General features: G+C 55.5%; 1 protein-coding gene across 4 annotated transcripts in view; it reads left to right on the top strand.

Annotated features, from left to right (window-relative positions):
- Positions 1 to 3,670: 3,670 nt before the first annotated feature.
- Positions 3,671 to 22,446, top strand: part of NECTIN1 (nectin cell adhesion molecule 1) — a 90,327-nt gene continuing 71,551 nt past the window's right edge. For 2 of the 4 annotated variants that reach the window (XM_067039142.1, XM_067039143.1), the window contains exon 1: positions 3,887 to 4,688. In XM_067039142.1, coding sequence (XP_066895243.1) covers positions 4,610 to 4,688 — 79 coding nt within the window. In that variant the 5' untranslated portion in view covers positions 3,887 to 4,609. Of the gene's footprint in view, positions 4,689 to 5,376; positions 5,400 to 22,446 lie in introns of those variants that run through there. The other 2 variants (XM_059070614.2, XM_067039141.1) reach the window with 2 other exon arrangements.

Below are 22,446 nucleotides of genomic sequence, written 5' to 3'. Positions count from 1 at the left end.
TCATAAACAACTACTGAAAGTGGTCACAAGTATGCGAAGGAAACTGTGGGAGCATATAGGAAGGGACTAGCCTGGTCTGAAGGGCAAAGTGGGCCACCCTGGGGAAGTGACACATGTAAACTGAGCCCTGAAGGGTAGATAAGTAGCTGGTCAAAAGAAGTAGAAGAGCATTGAGGCAGATGGAACAGCTTCAGTGAAGCCCAAGGAAGCAAGTTTGGTGGCCGGAACCTCAGGAAAGCCCAGCGGCTCCTACTCAAAGCCCTGGAGCAGGCTGAGAAAGGGCTGCAGAAGCAGGCAGCCTCAATGGCCTTACTGAGAACTTGACACTGACCTCAGAGGCTGGCTGGCCAAGGAAGGCTTCTCAGGCATTGGGACCTAATCATTTGCATTGGAAGACAATCCACTGCTAAATCAGTGGGGTATTGTGTATTGGATCCTGGAACATAAAGGAGACATTAGCAGAAGAAAAAGACATCTGAATAAATTCTGTCGTTGAGTTAATAGTATTATACCAATACTTACTTCTTAGTTTTAACAAAGGTACCATGGTTATGTAAAACATTAATATTAGGGGAAGCTGGATGAAGGACACATGAAAACTCTGTACCATTTTTACATCTCTTCTGTAAGCCCAAAACTATTTGAAAATAAAAAGTTTTAAAAATACATATATCCCTCTGGCACCGTGGCAGAGAGGAGCAAAACTGGATGCAGGGAGAGAGATTACAGTAATAACGATGACTAACACTTAAACCGTTCTTCCTGTACACCAGGCATTGTTTCAAGTACTTAATGTGTATAACTCATTTAATCCTTGCAAGACCATGACTAAGTATTTTATTCCCCCTCATTTTACACATGAGGAAGCTGAGGACAGAGAGGTTAAGTCAGTGGCCCAAGGACACACAGCTACTGAGTGACAGAACTGGAGTTTAAGGATTCAAATCTAGGCAGTCTAGTTCCAGAGTCCTGTGTGCTTAAGCATTACGTTGTACTCCCTCCCCTCAGTGTGCACTGGCTCTACTGCAAGGATATTGCAAGGATCAGGCAGAAATCATGAGTGCACGGACTAGGGTGATAACAGTAGAAATGGAGTCATGTCACTAGACTTAAGACATCTATTGGAGGCATACTCAACATTTGCTTTTGAATTGGAATATGATGGTCAAAGAAGAGGGAAGAAGAAAGAATGACTCCTGGGCTTCCTCCCAGCTTAAGAGTAGGGACCAGAACTTAGTCTCCTGATGCTTGGTCCTATGTTTCTTCCCATCACTGAGGGAAACATTCCAGACCTTTCACAATCTAGTTGCACCTACTTGTCCCTTTCTCTTATGATCTTCAAAATGCAAAACAAGCTGGACCACCTGTTGCTCCCAAACAGGCCCCAACCTCTCCAACTTTCATGTCCTTGTACAAGTTGTTCCCTCCACTGAAAGTGTCCCCTCCATCTCCCTTGGTCCAAATCTGATCAACCCTTCAAGGCCACCTCTTCCAGAAGCCTTTCCTGCTCTCCACAATGAGAAGCACTCAATCTCTCCTCTGGACGCCAGCATTTTCTTGGCTCTCTTTGGCAGCGAACAACTTCCATCCTATAATATAGTTATTTGAGTAGGGTCTTGGCTCTTGCTCACTTTGGTGACCTCAGTACATAGCATAGTAGATGCTCAAAAAGATATTTGTTCAGTGAATCATCTATCTGAGTAAACAAGCTCTATCTTATTTCTCATTGTCCATTCCTGGCTCCCTTTTCTGTCTACTGCAACCCACCGCACCCGCGCGCGCACACACACACACACACAAACACACACACACACACAACACATACAAGCTGGCATCCATGTTGGTGCTTTGCGTGTTTCAGGGACTGGTTTAATCTGCCTCCATCTTCTCCACCCAACCCATCCCCAGGCAGCCATGCCAACCCCCAGGGACACTCTCTCTGGAAGCCCATTTAATAGCAGAAGATCAAAGAAGCCTTACCCGAGGATGGAGAGATGGGAGAACATAAGCAGGGAATTAGCAGGCATTGGTGCATCTGGAATTGCCCCTTCAACCTATCCAGTCCAGCTCCTACAAGTGGTCGTGTCCTGGAGGAGCTGACAGCCCAATGGTGAATGAATCAAGTATTCAGAAGCAGAGTCTGAGACCACTGCAGTGAACTCAATCCAGCACTGGTCTTTAAAGTATAGGGCCAGACTGGACTACCACAAACCAAATTGATAAGGTATTCTCCAGGTAAAACCCTCCTGGTGGCTACCTGGTATTCACTGCAGGTCTCTCCTTTCCCCGAGTCTTAGGCTCAGGCTACAGCTTAATGCCTCTCTCCTCCAGCACTTGCCTCTGTCTGACAGATAACTCACTCAGCTACTGGGTGCCTTCCCCACAGAAGCCTTCCCTGATCCCCACCCCACCCCAGACTGAACTGGGCACTTTCTCTGAGACCCATCAAATCAGGTGTGCACACCTCCGGGACACACCACACACATTAAATGCTTGTTTATAACATCTGTTTCTGTTTGTCTTCCCCCTCTGCCCCCTAACTAGACTGAGTGCCCTTAGGGCAATGATGCTGTCTCTGTATCCCCAAGCCTGGTATGGTGTTTGGTACAAAGAAGCCCAATTACATTTGTTAAATGTAAAAGATAGATGAATGAGTGTGAATGTTCACGTGAGCTCTTTGGTCTACAGGCTTCAGCAGGAAACCAAGAGACACTCCAGGGCCAGATCCCAAATAGTGGGAAAGCGGTGTCCTCCTTGCCCATCCTCTTTCTCCTCCTCCTACTCCCAGGAACTAGAATTTACATTTTATCAGGAATGGGCCACTTCCCCTCTGTTCCTGCCTGCTGGGCAAAGGGCAGCAATGGGCAAAGGCAGCATTGTCTGGTCAGGCGTCCGGGAAGAACTTGCTTCTCCGTAGTGGGAAACTCTTTCTGTCTGTCTCCTCTTGAGGGAGAGGATGGGGTCCATTGGGAAGGAACAGAGAGCAGGCGCCGGGATGCCAAGGGCCCAGAGGGCCCAGCCACCTTGGCAGGAAGCCAACTACACCCGGATGTGGTGGGTGGTGAATGGGATGGGGCGGAGAGTCCCTGCCTTGCCGCGGACACTGGATGGGTCCCTTTCGCGGGTATCCTGCAAATCGCTCAAAACAGAGGTTCCGCAAAGGGGGCAGAGCAAGATTTCTTGCTCTATTTAGGGACGGCAGGGGACTTCAGTTTTTCGGAAAGGAACTCCTGAAGGGAGCGTGTATTAGAAAAGACCACAAACCTCAGTGGCCCCATCTCACCCACGAATGCCCACCACCGACTTCTCTGGCAGCTTCCGGAGGGTCCCCCCGCATAGCTGCCTCTCCATTTAGCGTTCAGGTGATGCAGAGAGGCAGGAGCTACTGGGTTCTAATCCGAACCCTGCCACTTTCTGCTCATGCCCCGGGGCAAGCCGCCTTGCCCTTCTTTGGGCCTTTGTTTCCTCATCTGTAAAGTGGGGCCAGGGTTGGAGGAGAGGACCTGGAGGAGCCCTTTCGCCTCGGACGGACACTGCTGGATCCTGGTTTCTCCGTACTGCACGCCCGCTCCTCCACAGCCCCGCCTCCACCCCGTCCTAACTCCACCCCCACCGAGCGGCTTCTTCCCTGACGCCGGCCGCTAGGGGTCACTGCCTCCCTTTGTCAGCGACGGAGGAGGGCGGCTAGCCCTTCGGCCCTCTCCCCGGCGGAAAGGCGACCGAAGGGGCATCTCCCGATCAGTAGGCCTGAGCGCGACCCCACGGCCCTTGCTAGGGATCCGCCTCTGCCTGGGGCCGGAAGGTGTGCGCGGCGGGGCGGAGGCCGGGGCCGAGCGCGGGCCGCGCGTGGGAGCCAGGAGGGGGTTAACGCTAACCCCTCCCCCTCGGGCTGACATCACGGGGAGAGCGGCTGAGAGGCTGGAGCTCGGCGAGTGAGAGAAAGAGAGGGAGAGGAGCGAGCGCGGCTCGACTCGGTGCCCGGGCAGCTCCACATTGTTGCGGATCGCTGGGACCCGGCAGAGCGAGCAGCTGCGGCGCTGCGGGGACGCGGCGCCCCGGGTCGCTCTCCTCGCCTGGAGCCACACCGCCCGATCGCCTGGGCCGCCGAGCCGCGCGCCCTCCGCCTGGGCCCCGAGCCCACCGCGCCGCCCGCCCGCCGCCCTCGCTCGTCCCGCCGCCCTCGGAGGACGGCCGCCCATGGACGCCTTCAAGTTGGAGCCGAGCGGGAGGGTGTGAGCGCGCCGGGGGCCGGGAGCCCGCGCCGGGCAGCCGGGCGCGCCGGGGGTGGGTCCCTCTCCCCAGCCCGGCTCTGAGTGGAAGAAGAGGGCGGGGACCGGCGCGGGGAGGAGAGCGGAGGAGGAGAAGGGGGCATGACTCGTGCAACTTGCGGCGGGCATCTGCCGAGCCTCTGAGCCGGCGGCCGCCCGGGGCCCGGATTGCGTCCGCGCCGATCCCACCCAGCCCACCCCGCCCCGGCCGAAGGCTGAGGTTGACCTGGATCTTCAGAGCGCCCGCCGGCCTGCAGGGATCGCCTTCGTCTTCCGGGCTGCTTTCTGGAGCGCGAGGAGCGCTCTCCTCGCGGCCCCTCTCGCCGGACCCCCGGACCCCGATGGCTCGGATGGGGCTTGCGGGCGCCGCTGGACGCTGGTGGGGACTCGCTCTCGGCTTGACCGCCTTCTTCCTCCCAGGTGAGCGCTTTCCGCCTCTGCCTCCCCCCCCCACCCCCATCCAGTGCCTCCCCCGGGATGGGAGCTGGATGGCAGGCACGTCTGTGTTGTAGGGAGTGAAAGGAGCCAGAAAAGTTGGGTCACGGCTTAGGTAAGGGGGGTAACGGGTGGCACGGCGGAGAAAGAGAGGTTGAGCAGCCGAACAGCCTGCCGTGCAGGGAAGCAGTAGGATGCACGTCTCTGTGTAGCAAGAAAGCACTTTCTCCGCGCAGTTTTTCACACAAAAATAATAATATGTAATAGCGTTCTATTTATTTAATAACCAGCTCTCAGCTCGGGAAGCAGTTTGCAAACACTGCATGTTACATAAATGCAAAATAATCACCGTAATCACCGTCTCGGGGTACGAAACAACAGCCCCGGGGGAGGGCGTCAGTCTCGGATCTGGTGGGCTGCAGGGCTTGGTGGATAACAGGGGGGCTTCGTTTCTTCTACCAGCCCCTTTGCCAGATGGTTTCGGGCTCTGCCGCACCGCGTCGCCCCACCACCGACGCGGCGAGCCTGCTCCTGCGGCAGGGCTCACCTGCGGTTCCTTTACCCAGAGGGTGAGGCCCCAGCGGCGCGAGATCGCAACCTCCCCGCCTTGCGCAGGGCTGGGCTTCGCCTCGGAACTGCAATTGCAATTTGGGGGTCTCTCCCCGCAGGAGGCACCGCGGGCTTCGTGCCAGCCAGGTAGCTGCATGACCCACTTTCCCGAGGGTGCCCCGCGTGTCCTTCCTTGAGATGCTGGCGGCCGAGGGGTTAACGCGACGCCCGACCCCGGCGGTGGCCCGCGGTGGCCCCTCTGACGGATGGGGTGGGGGCGGAGGCTGGGACTGGCCCGGGCGTTTTGTGCTGGGGAATGAACTGGAAAATGCGTTTAGGAGGCAAATCCGACCGAGTCCCCTCGCCTGGATTTAACCCTTTGTGTCCCTGGGGAAGCTGCCTGGCTCCCACGGTGGCTGGGGACACCGCGCGCCAGTCGGGGCTGGCGAGTGGGGTGGGGGAGGGGTTTGGGGGAGTTCCTCCAGCCTTCGTGAAGGAAACCTGAGACTACCTCCCGCGCTAGCTAGATGGGGGGCTTGGGGAGGGGGCTGGGCAGGGTGGGGGCTTGGCTGGAGCACGTGTCCCCGGCCTTAGGTGGCAGAATAAGGGGTCGAAGTACAGAGAGACCGGCTCCGCGCGGGGCGAGAATGTTGGGTCTCAGCTCCGCGGAGGAGGTACGTGCGTCGTTGCAGACTCGGAGGGCGGTCTGTTATCTGAGGGCCAGCCAGGTTGTGTGTTTTGCGGAGCTGGCCTGCACTTCTGGAAGGGAGGAACCTGGCCGCATTCACTTTTGTACCCCGTCCCCCACCAGCTCACTGCCAGGGCTCTGAAAATGCCTCGGAGTGGCCGATGGCAGAGAAAGTGGTTTGTGAAAGCCCGCACCACGGTGCTCCCGGCCCTGCAGCCTGGGGGGCGCTGCCCTGCTAGGTGTGCGGGGTGAGGGTAAGTTCCTGGGCACACAGGTGTCACTGCCCATTTCAAAGAGGCATGGTTGAGTCCCTCCACGCAGCAGGGTGGTGGTGAGAATGAGAGGTCTTTATCTTTCCCTGGACCTCTTGGGAAGCCAGCAGGAGATGCTAGAAGCTCAGGCTCTAGCACTTGTCTGACACCGGGGTTTGGGCTTCTTGGGAACCCTTCAATCCCATATTGCCCACACCCAGGACCCAGCAAAAGGACAGCTTTCCTGAGGCCTGTGTGGACCAGCATATTAGGGGTTAACCTAATCCTGGGTCAGACAAAGAGCGGGAAGGTTTGGGGAGGGGAAGTTCACTCCCCCCCCCATTCTCCCCTCCTTTTGTTACTCTCTTCCCCAGATTTGCAGTGCTGTGCTTGGTAGTTCATTCCTTCTTTGCGGGGCTGGAGGCCTGCCCTGCTTCTTCCCACTCAGGAAGTGGGGGCAGGGAGGTGACACTGTCACCTGGCTCAAGTGTAGACACTCCCCCCACCAAAACTACAGATTGAGGGGGTGGGACGCAGAGAAGGAACCACTCAGCTCAGACAGGCAGTTAATAAGCCTCCTTGATTGATTGTAATTGTCATGGCTGGGTAGCGTCAGTCAGCGGGGCAGCCAGAGTTCCCCGACCCGCCAACCTCCTCTACCCGGTGCCTGTGGCCCTGGTGCCTCTGTGAAGGGAGGGAGGTGGATGTGGTAGTGCCCACACGACACTTGGACAGAGGCTGGTGGGCCCAGAAGCTGCCCTCCCACACCCCGTTTGCCATCACCCTCAGGCACCCTCCTGATTGCCCGCTGCTGCTTCTCTCTGGGGACTTGCCAGCCTGATGCTCCTTTCTGGGTTCTCCTAGGCTATGGCAGGGGGCATGGAGGGTGGAGGAGAGGAGCCTGGTGGGGTGGGGGAGGGGAGCCCCCCCGGGCTGCGTGTGGTGGCCCACGGACTTCAAAACACTCCAAATCCGGCTATTGATGTGTAAGCACAGAAGTATGTTTTCAACAACACAGACTAGCAGGCAGGGTGGTGAAGCCCCACAAGCCTCTGAGATGAATCTGTTCACTCAGAGGACAGGGCCAGTGGGGCACGGTACGGGGGCTGCATCGCAGAAGGACAGGAGGAGCCCGGGAGAGGAAGCAGAGAACCTGTCTTAGAAGCAGGTGCGCTGAGCTGGTGTCCCACCTATACCACACCCTCCCTAATTGGCTTCCCCAAACCTTTTGTCTGGAAAGAGAACACACGCCCCAGGTGTCCCGCACACCCTCAGAAGACCTGTTGGGCCGCAGCACCCCTTTCTCTGCAGCCTATGCAGAGCTTGCTGTCATGGTGGTTTCCTTCGAAACCTGGGGTGTCAGGACTGTTGGGTTATTCTCCTCTCTCCCCATCGCTCACAGACAGTGGTGTGCTCTGTCTTGCTGGGCAGGACGTTATGGCAAAACCAATCCTGCTGGCCTGGGGTTTGTAGCGCGGGTAAGCAGGAAAACCAGTGCCCATTTCGGAGGCAGCGCTGTGGAATGTCTCAGACTCAGATTCAAGGCCAAATAGTCAAGGCTGGAAGGGAGGAGGAGATATGGCAGAGCCTGGGCCCAGCACCCTGGGCTGAGTGGTCTAGAAAGTGTCTCTGAGCCTGACTCTCTGTGTTTATGGGACAGGCCGCCCCCTTGTCGCCTGATACTGGCCTAGACTCTGATATCCATTCTCTTCTCGGCCGCCCAGCTTTGCACAATAAATCCACCTCGTTGGCCTGACCCAGGACCCAGTTGTACACTGCCAGGATGGTCTCCGGCCAGAACCCTAGTGCTGACGGCTGAGCAAGTGGGCCAGGCTGGGGAGGGTGGGGGGCAGGGGGTCAGCCCCAGTTGCTGTGCCTATGATACTGCCATTGTTTAGCAGCTGACTAATGTTCATTGTTCAGCACAAACAGAAAATACCCAAGGGAGGTGTGAATATACCTTCAATTTTCCTGATTGTATCTTTCCTGGTTAACCTGGTAAATTGAATGGCTCCTACCTGCTGGGGGAAACAGTGAGGGTGTCTGTATATTCACCTGTTTTGCTGATTTTTTTTTTTAACTTTGAACGTTAGCCAGTGGGCCAGGCTAGAATGGACATTAGCCAGCTATGGGACTCAGGCTATAACATTTTTGACAATCTGCATATGGCCTCACCTTCAGTATAGAGTGGGTGCACACACACATGTGCAAGACTGTGTGTGCATGTGTTGGTAATCTACAATTTACTGTGCACATGCAGACCCATGGGGACTAGGACAAGGAGGTGTGTGCACTGGGATCTGTGGGTCACCGTGGTGTAGGGGCCATAAATAAACATCAAATGTATATTCACATGTAATTGATTTCTTATGGCTTTCCAACTAGGATTTTGTGAGTGGCTGTGAGCCTTGGTAACACCTGTGTTTATGTCAGAGTGTCAGTGAGGGTGACTTTGGAGGAGACCTAGGATTTGCCCTTAGCCAGCTCCTTCCAAGATGAGCTGCCATATCCTTTGGGGTTGGGAAGCCTGGAGACTGCCTTATTTTTCTGCTCTGCTCTTGGCCTTAGACTGGCCCTCTGCATCCTCACAGGGAGATGCTCACCTGGAGAGACTTTCTGCTGCTTCTCAGGATTCCTGAACGGCTGGGGGGGGGCCACAAGAAATAGAGTTTCAGCTACTATTTTGGCATCTTTGCTTCCTCCGTGAATATTTGGGGAAAAGGATCAGCTGGAGAAAGGTGATGTACTCTGGGCATTTAAAAAGGAGCTCTTGAGTCGTGGGCTGTGAAGAGCCCTGCTGAACCATATGTGTGCCCAGGTTGGCAACATACATGTACCTGGAAGCATCCCAGTTCATTCAGCAGAAAGCAGGAGCCCCCTTGTTGAAAAGGCAAGTGGGGATGAGGGGCAAGGAGTGGGGAAGAGGGCAGTCCTGGGATCCCAGGACCCTGTGCCCGAGTCCAGCTGGCAAATGTTTCTGCCCCATGATGCCCGCCCCTCTCCATAGCGACCAGGTCTGCAGAGCCAGCAGCAGATGTGCTGGCTGGGGCAGGAGGTAACTTAAGATCTGAGCAGGGATCACCTTGCACAGGGAAAGCCCTGAGCTGGAGATAACATCCCTTAGTCCGGGTAACCCTTTAAGCTCTGGATTCTCTTGTGCTGTTTGGAACTGGGAAATGGGGAGAGGGAAAAGATAGGAGAGAAGACATGAAACCTAGTATCTGAACACTGACAAGGAGAGGTGAACTCAGTGCAACAGGAGAGACCCAAGAAGGACACAAAGAAAGTCTTCCTGACACCAGACTGTAGGCTCTTCAGGGCAATGGATAATCCCAAGGTTTATTCTGGGGTAAGGGAGGGGCATTGCTTATGTATTCTCAGGGAGTCATGGGATCTGTGCGTTTCACAGTCTTCTGGGGCAGAGTAGCAGTGGTTCCAGGCCCCAGTCAAGAGGGAGCAGCAGATAACTCAGTTCCTCTTCCCACAACCGGGAGATCACCCCATCTTGGCCACCCAGCAGAGTGAGAGAGCAAAGCAAGGCCAGCTGGACTGGATTTGAATCCCATCTCCACCAATTGCCAGCTGAGTGGACTTGGTTAAGTTGCTTTATAGGCCTCAGTTTTCCCATCTGTAAAATGGGTTTCTGCTAATACAGCTTTCAAAGGAGGTTTGTGAAGATTAGATTGACAGTAATGTTATGAAAAGCGCTTAGTACATTGCCAGGCATGTGATAAATGTGCAGTAGTCGTAGCTGCTCTTATTCCCTACACCTTTCCTCTGAGTGGTCCCGGCCCCCACTGTGTCTGCCAGCTGGGCAGAGCCAACTTCACAATCCCTTGAGAAAGAACCACTCAGCTGCCTGCCCACTGCTGACCTCTCTTCCCCACCTGGAAATGATGGCAAAGGCTGCAGCAGCCCTGGGGGACTCAGGTGGCCTGGTTGGCTGCAGGCACTTACCTGAGCCCAGCCCTTGTGGTCATGTATGGCATAAGCAGCACATGCTGTGCACCTTTGTTCTGCAGCCTGTCACCGAGGGCTCTCCCCTGCACCTGCCTCACTCCCTGGCTGGGGCCCAGCTGAGCACCATGGCCCATCTGGAGTGCTGGCTGGGGCAGCAGCCTGAGGCTGGCATGGAGGGCCTGGGCCTCAGCCCCTACAAACTTCTACACTTGGGAGAAGGGTGGGCCACAGGACCCTTTCCCAGCAGTCCACGGTACCGGCTCTTTAGGCGAGATGGTACAGTCAGAGAGGTAGAGAATCTGTCCTGGGGTCACGCCTTTCTCACTGGTAGAAAGTCCTTTTGGTTTCTCCAGCTGAAGGCTCAGTCCTTTCACCAATAATAATAAAGATGTTTGTGACAGCCTTTTCAGTTCATAGTTTCAGCTGATCCTCTCAGTGACCCCATGTGAAGGGTATCAGTAGTTCTCCCATTTTACAGATGAGAAAAGTGAGGTGTAGGTTAGTACCTTGCTGACCATCTCATGCCAGTGTAGCCAAATTAATTAGATTTCAGGTCTTCTGACTCCAGATTCAGTAGATGAGGAAGATGAGATGGGCTGGGCTGGACAGATGCGGAAGAGGCTGAGCCAGGCCACGAGAGAATGTGTCCTGTGAGGTGGTCATTCACTTTGCCAGCAACCACCAGCTTCCACGCTCCCCCACAACAAGCAGAGCATGGCGGCTCCCTGGAGAAGTGAGGGATAAGTTAAGGATATAGGTTGGAGGGTGGCCCAGCTGGAGCTGACCACAGAGCCCAGGTTGGCACAGAGCACAAGATGCCCAACAACAGAACAGCTTGGCGGGGGATGGGGCATGTCAAGGGGAGCATGTCCTTTCAGATGTTAGAGCACCACTCCCAGGGATCTGACCTGAGACGTGGGCACGGCCCCTGAGGTGTGAGCACAGAGCCTCCGGGCACAGGCAGGCACACAGCCAGCGTGTGGACCTGGCCCGGGGCAGAGCGGTGCTCAGACAGCATGTGGACTTGACTGGAACAGTGGAGAGGGGCGGGGGGGTGGGATTCGGTAGGCAGAGTCGATTCCCTCTCCTGAGCTATCCCCCACCCCTCTCTGGTCCACGCAGACCCCAATTTCATTCCCGGTTTATGAGGAGTCTCATTACCAAGCCACAGACAATAAAACCTGCCTGGCCACTCTGGCCCGGATCTCATTAGAGGACATTAGTTCCGCTGGCTTGGTGGCTCCGTTGGGACACAGCTGCAGGCGTGGCCCAGGCAGCAAAACAGGCCAATGGCCATGGGCACAAGCATGTCCCATTGGGAGTTCGAGTTTGATCTGTGGGCCTAAGCAGGGTCCTCCTTCCCCACCCGCACCCGCACATTCCTGGAATGCATGTTCCCCAAAGCTGGAAACATGGAGTCCCTCCTGCCCACTTGGACCCTCAGTTCTGCTCCCCACCTTAAGGAGACAAGGACACGGCTCCCTCCAGGGCTACACATAGGAGTCCGCCTTCTCTGAGAAGCTCAGCAGATCATTGTCATTCCATAGAAGAGGGCACAGGGGACAGCATGCCCACCCCCACACACAGATCTGAGAGACACGTCCTAGCAGCAGAGGTGGAGTCTGGAGCCTTCCACACAGCCTTGGCCTGAATCTTAGCCCATCTTTCGGTCCAAAAGGTGGGGGTAGAGACCTGGGGACCCAATGTGAAAAGCATTTTTCATTCCCTATAGATGCAGGTTCACCAGCTGGCAGCCTCCAGAGGGGCTTCCTGGCCCCTCTCCTCTCCCCAAGGTGGAGTGACTTGCCCACAGTTGCTGTGATGGAGCCCTGGTTCCATCTTGGGGTTCTTCCCACCAAAGACGGGATTATTTCTTTCTTAGCAGATTCTGGTATCTGTTGACAGCCAGCCCCTCTGCCCGTGCCCTCCCCCTCCGCTTTATCTTTCTTCCCCCTGCAGACCAGCCACTCACCACCATACCACCAGGGCTCAGTGGATATAGCCATGAAAAACAAGACGAGGGCAAAGAAAACCTTGCCCCTTCTTGGAGCCTCAGTCTTATAGAGGAAAGAGAGTGCCAGGCCGGAGTGATTGGTTCTTAGCCCACACGGGCTCACTTGATGTGCTCCACACGGGGGTCACACAGGCCAGCCCACACTTCAGCACCTGAGCGCCCGCCAGATCAGTTAGAGGAGGTGGGAGCACCAAGCTGTTTGGGAAAACGTCGGCAAGTCAGCCCTGCTCTGGAGAAACGGGGGCTGGAGATCTATGCCAGCCCCTGATGCTCCCCTGTAAGGCCGTGCAGCTTGTCTGGAATTCGAGCCCCAAGTGGGATTGGTGGGCTGACTCCATGGGCTCCATTCCCTGACCCCTGAGCAGCGCCCCAGGTATCCCCTCCGTCAACTCCTGGTCTCTCCTGGGCAAATGCTATCAGCTGCTGGGACAAAGGAAGTAGATGAGGTGCCTCAGAGCCGAGCCAGCCTTGCCGCCACTTGACCCACTTGATGTGGATCCCACTGCAGGAGGGGCTGGTAGCAGCATCCTCATTCGGGGACTCCTGCAGCAGCCCCTGGCTCGCCTCCATCCCCAACTCCTGGCTCTCTGGCTCCAAACTGCCTACACTGCTTCTTGGATGAATATACCTAAAGCATGCCTGAGAAGGATATTCACAAGCCCAGAAGCATTTGATGGCTGCCCCCTCCCTGGCTCAGCTCCCACCACCCCTCCCTGCATGGCAGGCCCAGCCAGCCACACACCCCATGCTTTCCCACCTCAGTGCCTTTGCACGTGCCGTTCCCCCCAACTCGCCCTTATTTCCCATATCCAAAAACTGAGGTCGAGAGCTACTTTTATCATGAAGCCCCCAGCTGGAGATAACCTCTCTCACTCAAAGCCCCCACCCCCCGTCCCCAGCACCTCATCCATGCCACCCAGGGCAATAAGCACTCTGCATCTTGCTATAGTTATTTGGGCCTGGGATTTATCTTCATAAGACTGAGAGCTCCAAAAGGACAGGGCCCATTGTTGACAGAGCCTGGAATCCCTAGGATCTTGCACAGGGTTGGCCACACCATGGGCTGATAGCACTGTAGTAGGTGGATACATCATTGCATAGTACATGCTAAGTGGATACGTCGTTGCTTGTTTGGACCGTGATGATGATAACAATAATAGCAAACCGTTATCAAGAGTTTTTAGTCACTCAAGACACTGCTGTAAACATCTTACGTGTAATAACTTATTCGGTCTTCATAACAATACCTCCTTCTGGTGGAGGAACCTTCCCCCCGTCTTTAACATATGAACGAAGGAGACCTGAGCAGAGGTTAGGTAACTTGCCTCTGGTCACATAGCTAGTAAGTGGCAAAGGCAGGATTCAGATCCAGGAAATCAGGTCCAGTGTCCACGATCCTACCACCTGGCTAAGCTGCCTCTCTTCTGGGTGATGGAAGAAGACAGCTTACTAAGCCTGGAGTAACACAGGACCTTGCCTCAAGAATGCCCATCCCTGCTGCATAGCATCTTATAGCCTACCCTCCTGCTCCCTTTAATGGTGCAGGAGTGACCTGGGGCCTCCCTGGAGCATTGGGGAGTTATTAGTGCTTATCATCTGGGAGTTTCGGAGGTTGTTACTACTTATCCTTTGGATACCTTACAAGTACTAAAAGTACAGTTGTTACATTCCTGGTATATCCTGCCACCATCACCGTTGTGTCTTGGGAGTATTAATGTGCCTGTGCTAGAGGGAAATGTCTTGACGTTATTGCTCTCTCATCCCGTGACCCTTTGAGCATCACTGATGCCGTTTGGGGGCCTCCCACCATGTTTCACTGTGAGACTAGAGGCAGGTGTAATAGCTCCTCTCAGAGAATCTGCCTGGAACTGCCCCCAGCAGGTGTTCCCAGGCTGGCCCCAGATCCTGGGTGGGTCCACAGCTCAGCAAACTGATCCTATGCCAGGGCCTGTCCTAAGCTTCTGGAAGGTTCCCGTCCCTCTTGCCCTCACCCAGAGATCCCAAAAGATGGCAAGGGAGGTGGCCCCTACCTGGGGAGAGGGTCAGGGAGAGGATTTAGGGTGTTCACATGTGCCGGCTGCTTTGATCTCCTGGGATGAAAGGGCCTGCTGCTTCCTGTACCACAGGCAGGTTCAAGACAGGGAGCCGGGGACAGAGGCATTGGCCGCCTTGCAGCTGAGGTATCGAACTGTCCCAAGAAGGAGGCTCGTGGGAGCAGCAAAATCAAAACCCTTTCCCAGTGTTGTGGTCAAGGACCAAGAGTGGACTCCAGATGGCTCACGTGTGACTGTCCTCTTGAGGGTCACCTGGGGCCAGTGCTCCTCCAGCACACCCTGACCCTGCAGTTTACCACATGTGCTCAGGCCTCACAAACTCCCTTGCTTAATTAGGAAGGTAACTCAGCTGCACAACAGTCATCTGATATGTTTCGACGCCAAAGAGAAATTCCTCCTAGACCCTCTGCTGTTCTAGATTATCCATGCTCCGCTAGTTTGAATTACGGTGCAACTTCTGTGGCCCAGACACAGGCCAGAGCTATGTGATCGGTTCCTGGAGCTGGAATCCGCCCGGCACCCGGGAAGTACTTGGAAGCAATAGGAGGAAGGAGGGCTTAAGACCCATCTGACTTCCATGCAAACCTGAGGACTGCCTTATCAGCACAAAGGAGCCAGCTCTGCCCAGAGCCTGCCTGCCCCAGGGCCTGCAATGCCCATGGGTGCTTTTGAGTCAAGCCACTTTCGTGACCCTCTCGTGTGCCCTCTGGGCCAGGCCTCCTTTGAGGGTTTTAAGTCAATGGCAGAAGCTTTTACAGCGGCTCCTGGGTAAAACTTGGAGCCGAGGCAGGGACGGGCTTCTCCTGGAGTGTGAATAAGATCGGAGCAGAGCAGCCACACTGCACTGGATTATTTTATTATGATTGGCCACCTCCCCCGTCCCCAAACCATCCTGATCTCATTGGCCTAGATTGCTGCATCTCTCAGAATGATGGATGGGCTGCCTCTCCCTTCCCAGGCAGGGTGGCCGGCCCTGCTACCGAGACACCTCCTCCCCAGCCCCTTCCCAGATTTATTCCCTGTGTTTACAGTGCCCAGAGAGTAATCAGTGTCCCGGGCCGGCTGCGCACTCTGATTATCTCCGCTTGGTTGATGGATGAGCCTTTGGGGAACTTAGATGACAGCCCCCTGCCCCTGCTCCCCTGTGCCCGCCCCTGCCTGGGCCTCAGCACCCTTCCCAACCTTCGACGGCTCCCAGGAGTCAGATAATGGGCCTCTGGGCTGGAACCGAAGGAGGGGGTAGTTGTGGAGGAGGAGAGGTGACAGTCTTTGGCCCCCACCTCTCAGCAAGGCTGTGGGATAACTGGAAAGGGTCTCTGTGGCTCCCCCTTCCCTCCAGGGAGCCTGGACAGCGGGCAGACAGTGCCACCAGCTAGCTTCTCTGCAAATCACCCCCCCACCCCACCCCCCACACAGACAGCCCAGCTCTGCTCAGAAGCACCCTTCCCAGGAAACAGCTCCATTATCCTCTCCCGTGTCGCATCATTCCATTACTCCTACCCCCTCGGCACTTGTGTACACAGTTTGCACTGTAATGATAATTTGTGCTGGTTTACGTGTTTCTTTACAAGTGCTTTTATGTCCTCTGTGTGTGTATGAGAGAGGTTTATGATTTGTGTGTGTATGTGTGTGCCCACGCACGAGGTCACGTGCTCTGTGTGTGTCTGCTCCTGATCAGACTCTGATTGCCATCTTCTCCCCCACGGAGGTGGGGGGCTCTCACCCTGCTCCCTGCGGGGAGGGCAGAGTCTGGATCCTGGGGGCTGAGGGGAAGAGTAGGGAGAGGCAGGCAATCAGAGATGACGGCTGTCGAGGCAGGATCTGCACTGTCCCCCAGCCACCAGTTAGAGAATGCAGAAGGTCAATCTTAGATAACTGTTTTGTCTATAGGGTCACAAACAACTGGTTTGACTATTTCTTTCCCAGCAAATTGACTGAACCCACTGGTTGTTTTGGAGCCAAGGGGTCTCTGCCTTTTATTACTCACATGTGGCCTTGTATATATCTATGTCTTGTCTTCTCTGGACTTGAGTTCCCGTCACTGGAAAATGGGGATGTGATACTGGGAGGTTTAGAAGTGGTAACGAATGCATGTGGCCACGTGGTGTGATTAGCACGGTGCCTGGTACAGAGCGAATCTTCACACCACTTGGCTGTTATTAACTACTGCCCGCCTAGGGACCCTGGGTCTAGAGAAAGGTCACTTCCCAGGGGCTGGGAAGCCAGGCCCAGGAGCCCTCCCAGCAGTTCATGACCCGCTGGGTGGGGTGTCCCTCAGCAGGGCTCCTGTGACCTCTCCATGGTGATCAACTCAGGAAGAGTCAGGCGCTCAGGCCCCTGGGCTCCTGGAAAGCCACCCCCCTGCCCAGGTGGTCACCTGGAAAGGTGCCTGGTGACCCTTGGAGCCATCCTGTGCTCCCTTCTTAAAGGGTAGTTAGAAGCAAGAGTTACACGCCCTCGACCAAGGTACCCCAGGTGCAGGAGTCCGGCTGCCCCCAGAGCCCGATGCCAGCACTTACGGGACTCCTACTGCCCTGGGTGTGTGGTGGGAGAGGGGTGGCAGGCCCATTCCTGCACCCACTCAACCCCGTGTGCACTGATGCCTCCAGTACAGCATGGGACAGCACCAGCCCTCTGACCTCACACACAGCAGGTGACACCTCAGACTACCACCTCTGCATGCCTGTAAGACAGTGGCCTGGCTGGGAGATGGAGAGGAGGAGCTGGGGCCTGTGAGGTAATTACCTAAGCCCGTCACTCTCCCTAAACCCTCCCTGCTGGGACTTGAAGGGGCCGGGGTGACTAGGCAGGGGTTGCGTGCTCGTTCATCCTCAAAGGCGGGTTATACATCTGAGCCCACCGTCCCTTCCCAGCCCCAGGTCTGAGAAGAGCCTCCGAGCTGGCCCTCAGCTGAGGGTACCTCCTGCCCTGCAGGTGAACGCGGGGAGGACCAGAAGAGTAAGTCACAGAACCCTAGAGTCTCAGGGTTGGAAGGGGAGTCAAATAATGTAACACCCATTCACTTATTAAAACCCCCCAACCACATCCCTACCTGTTGGTTGGTCATCCAGCTTCAGCATGAATACCTGCAGTGATGGGGAACTCACCACCCTACATGGAAGCCCATACAGCTCTGACTGCCCCCAATTCTTCCTTGTACTGAGCTGAAGTCTGTATCCCTGAAGCTCCCACCTCTTAGTCCTGTTTCTACCGCCTTGGAATCCTGTAAAACACATCTGATTTTGCACATGGGGGTCCTTCAGGCATTTAAAGATGGCCTCTGGCACCCGGAGTCTTCTCTCCCATGAGCTCAGCCAGCCAAGTCTGATACCCCCTCCGTCTCAGATGCTTTCCTAGGAACCAAGTTGTCTAGATCCCCGGTAACAGGTGTGATGCCCCAAACGCCGGCTGACTGGCCCAGGGATTTCAGCCTAGGCATCCCCAGCGGCAACCACTGTCCCAGGGGCCAGGAGGAGGGAGTGGGTTAGCTGCCTTCACCCTTCCCCACCTCCACCTCACCCCTTGCCAACCCCTGTTTTCCTTTGGATTAACAATAAATTGCAGTGAAAGATCCGTTTATCTCCAGTGGGAATTAAGGAATTAAGCTGGTGAGGGGCCTGAGAGAGGGAGCATATTGCAGAGATTCAGGGCACAAAGAGGACAGTGGGGAGGGCGGGGGACCCTCTGCCTGCAGTCACTTCACTGTGAGGCGGTGTGGGCAGCCCCCTAATTCTCCCAGCAGCCTGTGCCCTAACTGGCACGGTTGGGGACAGGTTGGAATGGGTGTGGTCACCGGTGGGAGGCCCACGTTGCCTCCGGTGGGGTGGTCTCCTGGCAGCCTCTCCTGTCGCCCGTTGGTGCCTCGTGCCATGGGGCAGCGGCTCTGTGGCATGTCACGGTGCTGGGAGAGCGAGCCACGGCATGTGGCAGGGTGAGGCACCTCACCATCTGACTTTGTGATACACAGACTGTGATACAGATTCTGCAGCCGCAAGTCTGTCCCCCCCACGCACCGCCGCAGGCAGTTCATCAGTACCGTCCAGGCACTAAAAGCGCGTCCCCTCCCCACCCCCGAAGACTCTTGCGGGCTTCTTAGCCGTGGATTCCCGTGGCCATTGGTGAAATGAGTGTTTGGCCCCTGGGGAGTCCGGCCTTCTCTTTATCCTGAGGGTAAACCAGGAGCCTCTTTCCTGAACCCGAGAGGAGGTTAGTCAGGCTCCGCCCCCCAACACGTCTCCACCCGCCTGAGCCCCAGCACCCCGCCCCCAAAACCCAGGAGGCGTGGCTTGGAGCCTCTTCTGCCCTGTACCGCAGGCTCGCTGCTCCTTGCCAACTCCCCACCCCACCCCGCCTCAGACGGTGGTCCCCTTGCCAAACCTTCCAAACCCTGAGGCTGAGCAGGGAGAGATAAGGAGCTGAGCTACCCTCGGAGGGAGGGGGCCGGGAGGGGAGCAGTGAAGAGGGGATGGCTCCTCCCTTGGCCGCCTCTGGGTCACCCAGACACGCCCCCAAATAACATTTTCTATCGCTGTCGTCCCTCTCTCCCCTGACACTCCACCAGGGTGGGGAGAAGGAGTCGTTATTCAATGGTAGCAGCCACCGGGAAGGGCGGGGGAAGACAAAGAGCGAGGCGGGGCTGGGGACAGTCTGTGGTGGGTGGGGCGGAGGTGGGGCAGCCTCCAGAGCGGGGGCTGGGCAGTTCCAGAGGTGCTCAGGATTCAACACTGGTGTAGGGGTGAAGGTGCAAAGTGGGCCCTCGAGTCCAGGAGTCTAGCTGGTTAATAATTAGTAACTCTGGTTAGTAAATCATTAGTGTTTTCTCCCCAATTTCAGCTCCTCCACCTCCAGCCCTAGAGATCCTTCTAGGCTCTGCCCTCCCCGTCTCCCAGCTGCTTTCTGGTCTCTAGAGCCAGCATGGTGTTTAATCTCCAAGGGTAGTTAGTGACCTGCAGGCCTGCTCCCACAGGCTCTTTGGATGCACCTAGATATTGCCTGCTGGGAGGGCAGGCCCTTTGACCAGCCCAGAGAGCATCTCAGTACTCTCTCCTTGGCCCCCATTGACTGACTTGGTTGGGCCCTTTCTGCTCTGGCCAGATGGGGTCCTGGGGTGATCCTGTGGGTAACTCTTCCCTAATCCTTTAGGTGAGGTCAGTTAGTCTACAGATGTTCTTTAAGCATCTATTAAGTGCCAGGTACCGTATGTCAAGAAAAAGTACTTTAAGCCATTCAAATTGACATTAAAGGCTTTATTCAAAGGCTCATGGGGGGGGCACGTGTCCTCAAGGTTTGGCCTTTGGGTGGCATTTTTCATCTGTAACTGCTGGAACACTTCCCATTGGCAGTTGTCCCGGTTTCCATGCCTTTTCCTGGCTCCTTGGTGCAATCCCATCCTGGTGGCTATCGGAACAGTTCTTTCTAGAACTGTTTTTGTAAGCCGTGTGGTCAGGGAACGGGGAGGTGGCACAGGAAGGGCAGAAAAGGGAAAGGAGACAAGGGCTGAAGCGAGGGCACTGGGAGCCTCTCCTGCCTGTTTCAGTCCTTGGCAGGAGCTGGGGCTGAGCCCAGTTGTGACGTACCATCTGAAAACAGGTGTCCTCCCGCTCTGGGCTCTGGGATGGCACACAGAGCAGGTCTCGGGAATTACTCGAGTGATTAAAGTCTGCACAGTGCTGCACTGGGCTGCGAAGGAGACACCTGGGCCCTAACCTGGGGAAGTGACCTTGATGCTGAGACCTGGAGTCTGAGTAGGAGTGGCTGGGGGAAGCGGCCGAGGAGGATAACCAGGGCAGTCTGAGGGAGGCCCGATGCAGACACACATGAAAGAAGACAAGAGTCTTCTGGAATGTCTTCAGGATGGGGGAGCCAGGAGCTTGTAGCCATGGAGGGGACTGGGAAGGCCGTGTGGAGGATTTTGGCCTTCAGAGAACAATCCCCTCTATCTTCTCTGTCCAGTTTCAGCCTGACCTGCACCCCAGACCAGCTGGTCTGACTGCCAGCTGGACAGTCCCGCTTCAGGCCCCACGTACAATCCTCCTCTTCCCAGGACACAGCCCTCGCTGGACTCTCCCCATTTCTGTTCTTGGAACCCCAGTTTTGCATTCAGTGGAGCTCTGACCAATTCTTCTCCATCCTCTGCATCTGATTTGTTGACAGTTCTTATTGGTCCCATTTCTGTCAGACCCCCACCCCCATGCCAGTCCTGACACCATCACCCTCTGAGACATCCGGGGGCCTCTCCCCATTCCTGTGTGGCCTGCACACACTGAGAGCAAGGAGAAGTTGGGGCATGTCATACTCCTGCTCTGCCTGAAGACCTCCTGGGCTCCCCAGTGCTGCTGTCTTAAAACAGAGACTCCGTGATCGAGGCCAGGGCTCTCACCCCCCAACTGGCACTGCTGACGTCCTGGGCCAAGTAGTTCTGTGCATTGTAGGGTGTTTAGTACCATCCCTGGCCTCTACCAGGTGGATGCCAGTAGCATCCTCCCACCACCCCCCACCATGTGACAAGAAAAAACGTCTTTAGACATTGCTGAACATCCCCTGGGGGCAAAGTTATCCCCGGTTGGGAACCACTGGTCTAGGCTCTTGCTGTAGCCAGAACCTACGTTTTCAAAGATATCTCCCCCTGCCTGACTTGGGCACATTCAAGTTTGCAGCCAGAGTTGACTGCTTCTGGCTCCTCCACTCCTGCCCCTGGGCCTTGGCTCCTGCTGCTGGCTGAGCCCAAAGCCCCAACATGTGAAAATATCTGTGAAATACCTGGTTTCCAAATGGCCCCTTCCCCAGTCTCCCGGTACTATGTTGTCTGGTACTGTCTCTCTTTCCTCCCCTCACCCTAGACCCTGAGGTCTTTGCAGGAGAGGTCTCAGCCTTACAATCTCTGTAGGCTCTAGCTCAGTGCCCTGTACACAGTAGGTGCCCCGTAAATGTACAGTACACCGATGGGAGCTGCTGGCTTGCCCTCCTTCTCAAGCCCAGTAAGCTCTGAGGTTTCCTTCCCCCGCGCACCTCCCTGTTTTCCTGGCACTTTGTTTAACCCCATAGCCAAGATGCGAACACTGCTCTGCTTCCCTGTCTCCTGACACCTCCCATACTCACGTCGTGTTGTTTGTGGCAAACAAAAGCATCTTTTTGCCATTTAGTCAACATTTACTAAGTATTTACCTCCCATGCCTTGACCCCTAGGGAGCAGGGGGCTCTGTAGTCACGCATGTGTGAAGGTGTGTGTGGATGTGTGGTTTCCCGGGGTGTGTGTTGGTGCATTGCTAGGTGCAGGTGTTTGTGTCTGACTTAGAACTTGTGCCATCCACGCCAGTGTTTGTTGGGGGTCTGCTCCTCCACTAGCTACTCCACTGGCCAGGCACCCTGGGCTTGTGCCCTCTACACGCCCTCCCTCACTTTTCATTCCTTTGCTCACGCTGTCCCCTGTGCTTGGTGAGCCCGATTTTACTGCCTGGTAAAGTCCCAGTCATCCTGCAAGGCCCTTTCTTCTCTAACTCCTCTTCCCAAGTTCATCATTTTCTCCCTGGTACCATCGTGGCACTTGTGAACATTCCTACCATAGCACGTGATCACAGTATTAGTTCATGGATTCCGTGTCCTTAAGCCCGGGACGATATCATTTGTGTGTGTGTGTGTGTGTGTGTGTGTGTGTGTGTGTGTGTGTGTGTGTGTGAGTGTGTGTGTGTGTTTATAATCCCTATTTTCAGGCACTTGATAGATTCTTAATACATGTTTATTAAGTAAATTGAAGTAAATTGCTTACTTTCCTAAAGCATTTTCTTTGTACTGTTCTAAGAATGTGTCTCTGATTAGTGACTTTGCTTAATCATTTTGCACGTGCCCCCATGTGTTTCTGTGCCTGCAACCGTGCACATACATACACGTCTATAAGTATACAGCACTATTGAACTGCACACATGTGCTTGGTTGGACATGCATGCGTGCGTGGGTCTCTGTTTCAGGGTTTCTGTAGATTTAAATGTGGCTCCCCCCCAATGCAGCCCCTCCCCAAGCCCCTCACCTTTGAGACTTGAAGGAGTGAGGGTGAGGGGGACTGGGTGGTTATTCCCCCCAGGCAGCTTTCTCCAGCCACCTGAGATCTTCCTCCCAGAACTTCCTTCTGACCCCAGCCCATGATCTGTTGGAAGTGACCAGGGGCTTCCTGTCCATCCTGGGGCAGCCTAGGGTAGGCAGTTTAGGTTGGAGGGCAGAGCCTTCTGTGGCC

The sequence above is a fragment of the Kogia breviceps genome, chromosome 7 (genome assembly GCF_026419965.1).
Source record: "Kogia breviceps isolate mKogBre1 chromosome 7, mKogBre1 haplotype 1, whole genome shotgun sequence".
In the NCBI taxonomy this organism is placed as follows: Eukaryota; Metazoa; Chordata; class Mammalia; order Artiodactyla; family Physeteridae; genus Kogia; species Kogia breviceps.
This window is presented reverse-complemented; position numbering and strand designations above follow the sequence as displayed.